Genomic DNA, 11,702 nt, shown 5'->3' on the forward strand with positions numbered 1-11,702 from the left:
AAGGGAAAGGAAAGGGAAAGGAAAGGGAAAGGAAAGGGAAAGGAAGGGGAAAGGAAAGGGAAAAGGGAAAGGGGAAAGGGAAACGGGAAAGGGAAAGGAAAGGGAAAGGAAAGGGAAAAGGGAAAGGGGAAAGGGAAAGGGGAAAGGGAAAGGAAAGGGAAAGGAAAGGGAAAGGAAAGGGAAAGGAAAGGGAAAGGAAAGGGAAGGAAAGGGAAAATAAAGAGAAGAGAAGAGAAGGAACCAAAGTTTTTGAAAATGGGGAGGGGAAGAAGGGTTGAAGAGAAGAGAGAGGATGGGGGAAAAAGAAGAATTAAGATATATTATTGGGACGGGCAAGGTGGCACATGCCTGTAATTCCAGCACTCAGAAGGCTGAGGCAGGTGGATCACCGTGGGTGAGTTCAAGGCCAGCCTGGCCTACATAGTGAGTTTAAAGCTAGCCTGAACTAGACAGCGAGACCCTGTCTCAGGAAAAAAAAGATACATCATGTGTAGGTATAAATTCCCTATGATGAATGTGATCATTACGTATATCAAAAGTGGACGAATAAAATTATTTCTTTACCCAACAGTCACAGTTCTATCCTTCAAAGTATCACTGATTTTAGGGGTTTTTTTCCTTATATTTAGCTATTTAAAAATAGCCGTCACAAATAATACATTTTCATACTGTAAAAAATACCACATTCCCTCTAAAGTACTTCATATAGCAACTTTTGTGCCCTCTTAATTCTAAAGGTCACTCTCTGAATGAATTATAATTGGCTAAACTTTTCTGCAAAGTGTGGTAAAAAGAATTCAGCTGGGCATGGTGGCACATGCCTGTAATCCCAACACTCAGGAGGCTGAGGCAGGAGGATCATGAGCCTTCGAGGCCTGCCTGGGCTCCATAGTGAGTTCAAGCCAGCCTGCACTACAGAGTAAGACCTTGTTTCAAAAAAAAAAAAAAAAACAAAAAACAAAAAAAAAAACCCTCAATATTCAAAATTTGGCTTAATTCAAAACACAACAAAACTCTACCACCTCTACAACCACCAATTAATATGGTCTCTACATATCTATTTTCCACTGGGCAACAAATTCATTTATTTATTTAATTAAGTCTTCTTGAGATAGGGTTTCACTCCGCAGTTCAGGCTAGCCTTTGTAATCCAGGCTGGCCTCAAACTCGCTGTGATCTTCCTGCCTCAGCCTCCTGAGCACTGGGATTACAGGTGTGTACCACCACGCCCAGCCATGGCAACAAATTTTACATTTAAGAATTCAGAACATATAATTTCTTAGTTTATGATCATCTAAAACTCCAACTTCTTAGAAACTATCAATTGTCCCATTCTTTTATGAACCTGTGCTTGGCTTTGTTTTCAACTTAAGTTCTAGACCTGACAGTTGGCCCTGCTGAATTTTACTTTTTTGGTTTTTACCTAGCAATTTAAACAATGTAATTTTAAATTCTGTTTCTGTGACTTATCTATCAATTATCTCAACCAGCTTTGTTCTTTCCCAAATAGGAACTCTTACTAGTATAATTATTAGATCTGAGTCTATACCAAAATAATTCATGAAAATTTAAATAAGGTCAATGGTATGGTCTTCCCTTTATGATGACACCTAACTTCTCTAAGAACAGTTGTTCAGCAGCAGTGACAATCCAGAGCACATCTCATCTCCTCCAAAGTGACTATAAAGAACAAAATCATACCTCTTGCTGAAATCCATTCATTGTAGGTATTATAATATTGTATTATCTAACTGTAAATTCACAGAACATTGAAATAGGTTATAAGGGAAATTGGTAGAAATGTGAGAAAAGGTAGATTCACTGTATTTTATGTAAGGTGTCAAATGTGAAATACAAATTATTTCAGTAAATTTTATGACAAATATCTCTCACTTTATTATTAAATCAGTAAATCAGCCACTGTAGTAGCTATTGTCACATTATTAACAATAGTAAAAATATTTGTGCTTAAGATCCAATATGACTAAACAAAGCAAATGTATAATCTATATTGGGAAATTAATTAAGGCTGGGAGAACTAAAATCAACTCTGGAATTCCATATAGTATTAAAACACACCTTAGTAAAAGAAAATGAAAACAATGAATACTTATGCTATTGTCCAAGTAAAGTAAAATTAGAAAAAAATTATTTCATATTTCTAAATTTCTAAATTTCATTACTTTCAATGACAACCATTTATATACCTTATAATTTATAATTTAGAAACAGATGTTGAAGTAGAACAAGCTGCTCACCACATTAACAGCATGTAAAATAGATAAAATAAAGAAAAATTCTGTAAAAGGAAGTATTTTAATAAATTAGTACATTAACACTCCATGAGATGCACTATAGAAAGATTTGCGGAATTGTTTTTAATCATATAAAAGGCTAAAGAAAGACTAAAAAAGAATTACTTAATACTTTAAAAATAAACTCACCACCAGAACAAATACAGTGAAAGTTTATCAGAGGTAAACACTGTCAAACATAAGATACCACTTGAGCAAGAATACTGTTCCCTTGAAGGAGTGAAGAAGTTTTCTATTAATAGCAAAGATAAAAACTGCCTGAAATTCTTTCCTAAATAACACTACACTAAAAATAAAATGGTTTACCACGTTTCAAAATAAACACATGGCTTTGCATATGCATTTTAGTCCTTTAACAGATAAAAATATAAACCAGATTTTAAAATCTTCCTTATGTTGTCATAGAACAGATAACACTAGATTGCTTTGCTCTTAGTTTTATAACACATTCAAAATTTTAGGAGTTTCGTGCAACTCACTAGTTCTCTCTTAAAGGATCTGGGATTAGATCTTCCTGCTAGATCAGATGAAATTATTTGCTTGGATTAAAAATGAATTTATCTACAAAATACTTTCCCTATCATCATGAATAACCAGATCAGTATTATCATTACAAAGCAGTACCTAATGCTTTTAGAAAAAATAGCACAGACCACAACACACATGAACAGTTTAGCATGTTTCTGTAAAACAAAACAAAATAAAACTGAAATAAAGTAGTACTGTATCAGCATGGGAAGGGAAAAAGTCTAATCAGGTCTTTACATGCACAAACTACAAAAGCCTTCCTAGTGTATAAGCCACACACTAAGGGCAATTTGTTAGGCATTTTTAGCTCAGAGTACATTCTCTAAAAGCTGGTGCTCACAGTTCCTGTTCCCAGATTTTGCCTCCTTCCTCCTAGAGTTTCTATGATGACTACCACTAGATCTGGAACACAGTATAGCATGTGTTAATGGATATTACTGATTTGCATATTGTCTTAGAAGCCATGCATAGGAAAGTGTGAAAAGTGAGTAGTGTTTATAGAATTATAGGCTTCTGAACACATTTGTTCACACACAAAAGGAAGACTTTGAAAAACAAGACAGGAGATAGTACATGACCTAACTACGTAAGTTAAGTACTTTTCAGTATCTTTTCACTTACGTAGCATTCTCATATACTTCTCACAACTGTGTGAGAACATATGGTATGCATTTCCCTTTTCAAAGATCAAGTGAGTTTGGGTTACAACCACACAGCTGGCTTATCCACATCATGTCTTCAAATCAAATGTTCTCTACACCACAGAAAGTATCTATATATAATATGTCATGTTGCCTTTGTGGACTTATCCTAAATCTACCTACCATTTATAACATCATTTCTACCAGAAAATACTTTTTGAAAGTCAATTACACAAAATGAACAAAATCCATTCAGAAATTACGGATGAAATTACCTAGGTCACAATCATATAAATGACATATAAGTCAGCAATATTTATTTACCTCATTATTTGAGAGATACACTGATTTTTCTTCATTCACTAATATGGTACATTTGAACCTCAGTATGCACAGATCCAACCAACCATATGATCAAAAATATTTGAAAAAAACTCACATTTGTACTAAACATGCACAGATTTAGTTTTCCTTGTCATTATTTCCTAAACAATATAGTAAAACAACTATTTACAAGGCATTTATATTGGTACTAGGTAGTATAAACAATCTAGATGGTAAAGCATATGGGAAAATATATGCAAGTTATATGTAAATAAAATGCCATTTTATGTTAGTAACCCATCCCTCACAAATATCATGGGATGACTTAGCCAAAAAGGATATTGTGTTTTAATAAAGACATTGAAACTGATTGCTAGCTTTGTCACTTACTAGCACAGTGATCTTGAGCAAGTTACTTAAATATCTGATTAATTTCTTCATTTGTTAGGTGAGACAATGCTAAACTCAGAGAATTACTCTGGGAAATAACTAATTATTAAAATAAAATCAAGTGCATATAATAGAGTAAAAACTTAAACCACAGCTTTTATCACTAAATTATCAAAAATGTGTTTCTCTTTCACTCCACATTACCACCTACATTTTAGCTCTGGTCTTGGGTAACTCAAATTCCCACTAAACCAGAATGAACAATTAATTACATGCAATTTTTGGAACTAAATCTTTGAAACAAAGTCGGCTTAATGAAGTCATGCAGGACCTTTTAAGTTGTGTGTTCTAGTGTTGTCCTTTAAGAGAGGAAGACCACAAAAGGCCCAATGGAGTGAAACTGTTGGGCCTTCACACTAGCAAGGAAATCAAAAACAAATCTGGGTGAAGAACAATGTAACTACCGGTACCACTTTCACTTCCACCAACTGGTCAGAGTTGTCCAAAACTTCTTTTTATCATTCAGGATTTAGTATTTCCAAAAAAGGCAAGTTGCTTGTTCAAAAAAGCAAATGTTTTAAGTTTTCCACTTGTTTATCTTTTCTATCTCAAAAATACATGGAGAATTAGTGAAGTATTTACTTAATTTCTAAAAGCCAAGTCTGTAATTCATTCACATAACTATGTGAAAAACAGAAAATCTAATATCCTTGGTGAAACTCTGCTGGCTAGAAAGAGGCAACTGTGGGTGTAAAGTATCCCTTGGGGTAAAATTCTGAAAAGAATAATTATTTCATAAATCACATCTATCAGCCCTCACCCTGAAAATGAAAACTTCTTTTTAAATGAATTGGCCTTATATTATAAATATAATTTTTTCTACAACTATTCTTTGTATAACACAAACAATAGATCTGTTGTTCTAGATTTTCTATCACCTTGAGTAAGTTAAGTAAGATCTGAACAAGTCTAAGAGTTTGAAACAGCAGTTCCACTCTACCTAGAGAAAGTGAGAAACTGATCAATTTAGGGAAAAAGAAAATAAATAATTTGAAACTGGGGATTAAACTCTGGGTCTTCACACTGAACTACAAACCACTCCTTTTTATTTTTTTATTTTGAGAAGGGTTCTCTGTAAAAAATCACTAAGCTGCCTAGGCTGGGCTCAAACTTGTGATCCTCTTGCCTCAGCCTCCAAAGTGCTAAATTTACAGATGTGCACATCCAGTTCAGGGAAAGTCTTTAAGTAGATAAAAAGTAGACTTAAACTTTGTCAGGCTGGTGCTGGGGATATAGATCAGCTGCACGGTGCCTGCCTGGCAAGCATGAGGTCATCAGTTTGATTTCCCGTACCAAAATAAATAAATAAATAAATAAACTTCATCAGCCCACATAATGTTTCCACAGCATTCCCTTATAACCTTAACAATGGACAGACCAAAGGAGAAAATTCAACTTAGAACATTTTAAATAATGCTGTAATTTTTTTTAACTTCTAAAGGTATATTTTTAACAATATACCTTTTTTAAAAAACTAGTGAAATCTAAGTTAAACCTGCAATTAATACAGGAGTTGAGGAAAAAGCACATAAAATGTTCCTCACACCTCCATTTCCATGTTATAGCCCTATAAAATTAAGTAATCTACTAATAAACTTTTTAGTAGAAATTGTACAAAATCTAATAAATAAAAATGCATATATTTTCACATGGACAAAGATGACCTTTAAGTTCATCTTCACCACAATTAACTGAAAATGTAATTAAATTTAGTTTAAATGAGCTAAAACAGTAAAACACTACTTACAAGAAAAAAATAAACCATAAAGCTTTGAGAACTTGGGGTAGGCAAGGGTTTCTTATCTATAGCACCAAAAGCATGGCCCATTAAAAAAATAAATAAGACTTCATGAAAATTTGAAGGTTTTATACTTCAAAAGACATCAACAAGAAAATGAAAAATTATGGGGAAAAATATTTACAGAACATAACTAATAAAGGACTTGTATGTAGACTCTACAAAACAAATTCTTTTAACTCATTTTATAACAACCTTAGTCCATTTTCTGTTCCTAGATGAGAATACCTGAGATTAGGTTAATTTATAGTAGAAAACTGTTTCTATTAGCTTTGCTCAGCAGCAGTATTGTAGCCAGTGAGGTTTCACCAAGGCAGAATAATTGCTATTTGAAAGACATTTATTTTGGCTCCTGGTTCTGGAGGCTGCAAAGTCCAAGAACACAGTGCTGCATCTGTGTAGCTTCTGGTGAGGACCTCACACTGCTTCATCTCAAGACAGAAAAGCAGAAGGGCAAACTCACACATGGCAAAGAGACAAAACATGAAGCACAGACTCACTTTTAACAATCCACTCTTAGGAGGGCAGACAAAATACCAAATGTTGATTTAGAAAATGGAGAAGAGAGAACTTCCATGAATTGCAGGACAGACAGTAAAAGCATGTAACCATTTTAGAAAACAGTCTGACAGTCTCTCAAAAAGTTAAACATAAAGCTGAAATAGGACTTAGCAATTCTACTCCTAATGTCTACCCAAGATATAGGAAAGCATGTGTCACATGTACTAACAACAATTTTTAAAAATATTTATAACTGGAAAAAAGGAAAAACGTGTCCACACAGGTCTGCACGTGGATACTCATGGTGGCACTATCTGTAGTACCCCAAAACGTAAAACTATGTCCATTAACTAGTGAATGCACAGACAAAACGTGGCATATCCACAAAATGTGGCATATTCCACGTTGGAATATTATCCAACAATAAAAAGAACAAACTAATGGCACATGCTATATTATACAAGAACCCCAAAGTACTATCAAATAAGCCAGAAATGAGAGATTCCATACTGAATACCACAATTATATGAACTGTCCAGAAAATCAAACTTATGAAAACAGAAAATAGATTAACGGTTTCCTGAGACCAAGGATGGGGATGGAATGAACTGTAAAGCACTCTTTCTGCGGTGTTGAGCACTCTTTCTGTGGTGTTCTACAACTGATCCACAATGACGGATACAGCACTTGGTAAAGTTATTCAAACCTGTTGAATTGTATACTTAGAATGGATAAATTTATGGTATGTAAAATGTAACTCAATAATGCTGTTTTTAAAAATGTATATGCTTGTGTTTCACTGGTTCCTTAAGTAATTTGAGATTATAACAATTTCTATAATATATATTTAAAAGCAACTGCACTGACTCTTGTCTTGGGTAAGAAACCACAGTACCTCTTTAAAGAAAATCTAACAGCATTAGGAATATTCCTCCACCTGGCCACCCACTGGACAGAGATTCTCCAAGAAATGGACTTCTCATAAATTGAAGTTCTTTCTATTAGCTTATATTTGAAGAAGCCAGTGCCTGGAAGCAGCTCTACAGTTGTCCTTTGACAATGGCTACTTGTTCTGATGACTACTGTATTCTGCATTCAGACTATGGTAGAATTTTTAAGTCCTGCAAAAACGTTTAACACAATTTGAAAAGACATATGGTTAAATTATATAACTTGAAGAGAATACATTTCCATATGTCAAAGACATTATTTGCTTGCATAACTGTATAATGTAACACATTGGTCCTCAGCAGTGATTTGAAATGACAGTGTTACGGGCATTATTGTAATCCCTACTTTTACATTTGTTCTAAACATTCTAATTATCCATTCTTTTTATATGAGCTCTCAAAACTATTTCACAACTTCACAAATTTCACAAGGCTTCACAAAATTTTACCAACTTTTTAGGTCTTTACACAAATACCACTTTGTGAGGCCCTGTCCGACCACCTTGTTAAAACTTGCCAACCTCACATGTCTCTGTACTCCCGTCCTTCATTCCCTTTTTGAATACCCTGAAACATAAATTTTATGAATAAATTCTGACTGATTGTCTTCTACAAGAAAGCAAGCTTCATGAAAGATCAAGGTCTGTTCTTTGCAGTATCCGCGCTGTCTTCAACTATGCCTAGCCTGATATAAGTGCTGAGTGTTTTCAGTAAACTGAATGTTTGTTAGAACGCAGGAGCCGATCCTTACCACAGGAATGAACAATGAGTTTCTTACATCTTCAAGTCTTCACTTAAGGTTAAAACATGAGTTTTACAAGAAACACCTCGGAATAAAATCTCCAGGCTGTCCATCCAGCATTTACCAGCGGCAGGGCGGTGGGGGGGGGCAGTGTTTCACTTAGATACTAGGTTTGTAACAGTATTTTTAATGAGCCAGCTCTAGCTCTGGAGAGAGGGCAAGTTATTAAACCCGATGGTACTCTCATAAACAAATAACAAAGGAAAGGTTAACACTGAACTACTAAGGAGTACCGTGTAAAATTTCCAAAGGAAATTGGGTTTCCACATCCAAAATGAGATCCCATCTCCAAAGAAAGCAGACCTCGCCAGAACATGTCTCCGTGGTTCTGGCTGCTGGGCCCCAAGACCTCCCACACACCGGGGAAGGTTTGCCCTTCGTCCTCCGAGAAGCCTTCCCACACACCTGCTGGGTGCACCTGCGCCCACCGGGTCGGGGGCGCAGACGGCCCACGCCTCGCGCCCGGCCCGGAGCAGCCCACTTAGTCTACCCGCGAGGAGGCGGGGACAGCCTGGACCCGCCAGCCGGCCACGGCTGAGGACGGCTCTGCCTCCTGCGGACCGCCGGCGTCCGTGACCTTGGGCGCGTAACCTCCAGGGCCCGTCCCCGCCCTCCACGGGAAGGCGAGGCCGCGTCAGATCCCGCGCTGCCCCGCCCGGCCCTAGCCGCGGAGCGGAGCACGCGGAGGTGTGGCTGCCCCCGCCCCGCACCTGCCCGCCCCGCGCGCCCAAGCCACCGCGCACTCAACTCTTCACTTTGCCGAAGGTGCCGACGCCCAGCGTGTCCCCCAGCACATAGTGCCCGATCTTCACCCGCCCGTCGTGCTTCTGCTTCTCAGCCATCTTCGGCGCGCAGGCTCGCTCCGGAGCCCTCAGCCGCGCCGCCGCCGCCGCCGCCTACCCACACTGCAGCGGGCGCTGGGATGTGGGCGGGGCGCGGGCGAGTGGGCGGAGCCCTGGGCCGGAGGGGCGTCAAGACCGGCGGTGGAGAGCGGGGCGTGGTGCGGGCTGGAGCGAAGGAAGCCTTGCCGCGGAGCTGGAGGTGAGGAGGGCAGAGGAGGGCAGGGGCGGGGCTAGGCGAGCAGCTGGGCGGGGTCTTGGGCGGGGCAGTTTGGCGGGCGGGGCTTCGGCCGAGCGGGTAGTCGGTGGCGGAGGCGGTGGCGGCTGCTTACGGGGGTCCTACTCTTGTGCCAGTAGCTGTGGGCGGCCGTGGCCCGCGGAGGGCTGAGGGGAGAGGTCATCCCTAGGAAAAACCGCGGGAGGTGCGCAGGGCTGAGGGCAGCGCCGGGTACCGAGGGCTGGAGCGAGTGGGAGCCCAAGCTGAAGCGGCGCCGCGGGCCTGGAGCGCGGGCCTGGGCGCCCCAGGGCGGGGGAACCTCTCCCCGGAGCGCGGGGGTCCCGCCGACCCGCAGCTCCCGCAGCCAGCCGTGCCGCTCGGCGCAGCCTGCACACGCGCCGCGCACGCCGCCGACCCGCCGGGCGTGGAGCGAGGGGACGGAGGCGCAGAGAGGCGCGGGTGGGGAGATGCGGGTGGAGCCCGCGGGAGCACGGGCAGCCCTGCTGCCAGGCAGAGCAGCAGAGACCCCGGGTTTGGTGAAGTTCCTCTCGTCCCCCTCCCCGCCTTTTTCTTCTGTCCTCGCTTCCTTTAGTGTCCTCTCCTAGTGTTGGCCTTTCAGTGCCTAAAAATTACTTGCTTTGCACTACGAAAAAATTCTGTGAACTAATGCATGCGTTAGTTAGCTCCATGTAGCCATTCCTCGAAGTACACGTATTTCCAAACGACATGCTGTGTCAACAGTAAATACGTACAGTTTTTGTCAATGAAAAATAACTTTTTCTTTTTTCAGTGCTGGAGAATGAACCAAGGGCCTTGCATGTACTACACAAGTGCTCTACCCCTGAGCTACATCTCCAGCCCGAGTGAACAGTTGAACAACAGCAAACAGTTAAAAAAGAAAAAAAAAGATTTGCTCTTCGGGAATAATAATTCTTAAGGATTAGTCAAACATTTATAGCACCTTGCTTGCCAATAGAGTTTCAAGGTCGCAGTCTTCAAACATGAAGTCTCACAAATCACACTTTCTGTGTAAAGAGAAATGTATTAATCAGGAAAAAAAAAGATGTAACAAACTTTGTTTTCCGATAAGTGCTATATGCAAAAGTGACAAACACATTCTTTCTTGCCTACACCCAGGACCAGCTAATGAGATGATCACCACTTATTAATTATAGATATTAACAGCTGTTGAACAGAGGCTATTTTTGTTCATTCTTTGGATCATCTTTCTTGCTGACCTGAAGTGTCATTTAAGAATCTTTCTGCCTAGCTGGCAGTTTTGAGAAAATAGCCAGCTATTTTTAATGCTGAACTTTTATTTGGCTAGGGCCCTCTCCTTCAGTATTCATTCAAGTGAGTAAGAATACAAAATCTGACTCTGCTTTTAAGATACAAATACATGGCCTCGCTTCACGTCTCAATAAGAAATGTTGACAAGTCTCCACTTAAAATTAGAATGATTTCTTGAGGCTACAATGAAGATAAAGTATAAACTGAGATTTTAAAGCATGTTGTACTGTGTTAACTATTACTAGTTATAGGTTAAATTATTTCTTATAGGATATTTTAAAGAAAAAAATGATACAGAATTTCAAAACAAGATAATAGGAGATTAACACTGGTTAATATAATGTGTATTGTTATCTTCAAAGTAGTTGCTCAGATATAGGCATGAAAAATTGATCAAACAATATAAGCACAAACCGTGCTTTTCAATGAACTACTAGAAATTAGTAATATAATTATCTTAGCTATCTTGTGTGTATGCATATATATTTTTTCCTTTCCCTTCTTTTCTCCTTTCCCCCATCCCAGTTGTTCTTTCCTTTTGAGTAGTTTCTTCCCGTTTCACAATATCTATTGTACATTTTGGGTCTGATTTATTCTTTCAGTTTCTTACACTAGAGAGACAATATGATGTTTGTACATGCAAGTCTGATTTATTTCACTTATGAATATGGTCTCAAGTTGCATCCATTTACCTATTAAAAACCTCTGCTGTAAACATGGGTGCACATATATCGCTGTGGTATGATATTTTTAATTCTTCTGGGAAAATACCCAGAAGGGGAATAGCTGCATGGAATGGGACCTCTAATCCTAGTTTTTTGAGGAATCTCCACACTGATTTCCACAGTGGTTACACCAGCTTACACTCCCAGGAACTGCGGAAGAAGGTTCTGTTTTCCCCACAGCCCCTCCAGCATTTGTTATTGTTTGATTTCTTGAGGATAGTCGGTTAAATTATTGTATACTTCATCACAGAGCTGCTCTGGCCTACCTTGTAGCTTCATTTTTATTGCCCAATTTGTTTTTTTTTTTTTTTTTTTTTTTTTT

General features: G+C 39.1%; 1 protein-coding gene across 1 annotated transcript in view; it reads right to left on the bottom strand.

Annotated features, from left to right (window-relative positions):
• Prkaa2 (protein kinase, AMP-activated, alpha 2 catalytic subunit) overlaps positions 1-9,347 on the bottom strand; it is a 65,590-nt gene extending 56,243 nt beyond the window's left edge. Inside the window, exon 1 of the mRNA XM_005398501.2 lies at positions 9,058-9,347. Within this exon, the coding sequence (XP_005398558.1) occupies positions 9,058-9,151 (94 nt within the window). The 5' untranslated portion in view covers positions 9,152-9,347. The remainder of the gene's footprint in view (positions 1-9,057) is intronic.
• Between the last annotated feature and the right edge of the window lie 2,355 nt (positions 9,348-11,702).

Source organism: Chinchilla lanigera, unplaced genomic scaffold (genome assembly GCF_000276665.1).
Source record: "Chinchilla lanigera isolate Chin_1 unplaced genomic scaffold, ChiLan1.0 scaffold00063, whole genome shotgun sequence".
Classification (NCBI taxonomy): Eukaryota; Metazoa; Chordata; class Mammalia; order Rodentia; family Chinchillidae; genus Chinchilla; species Chinchilla lanigera.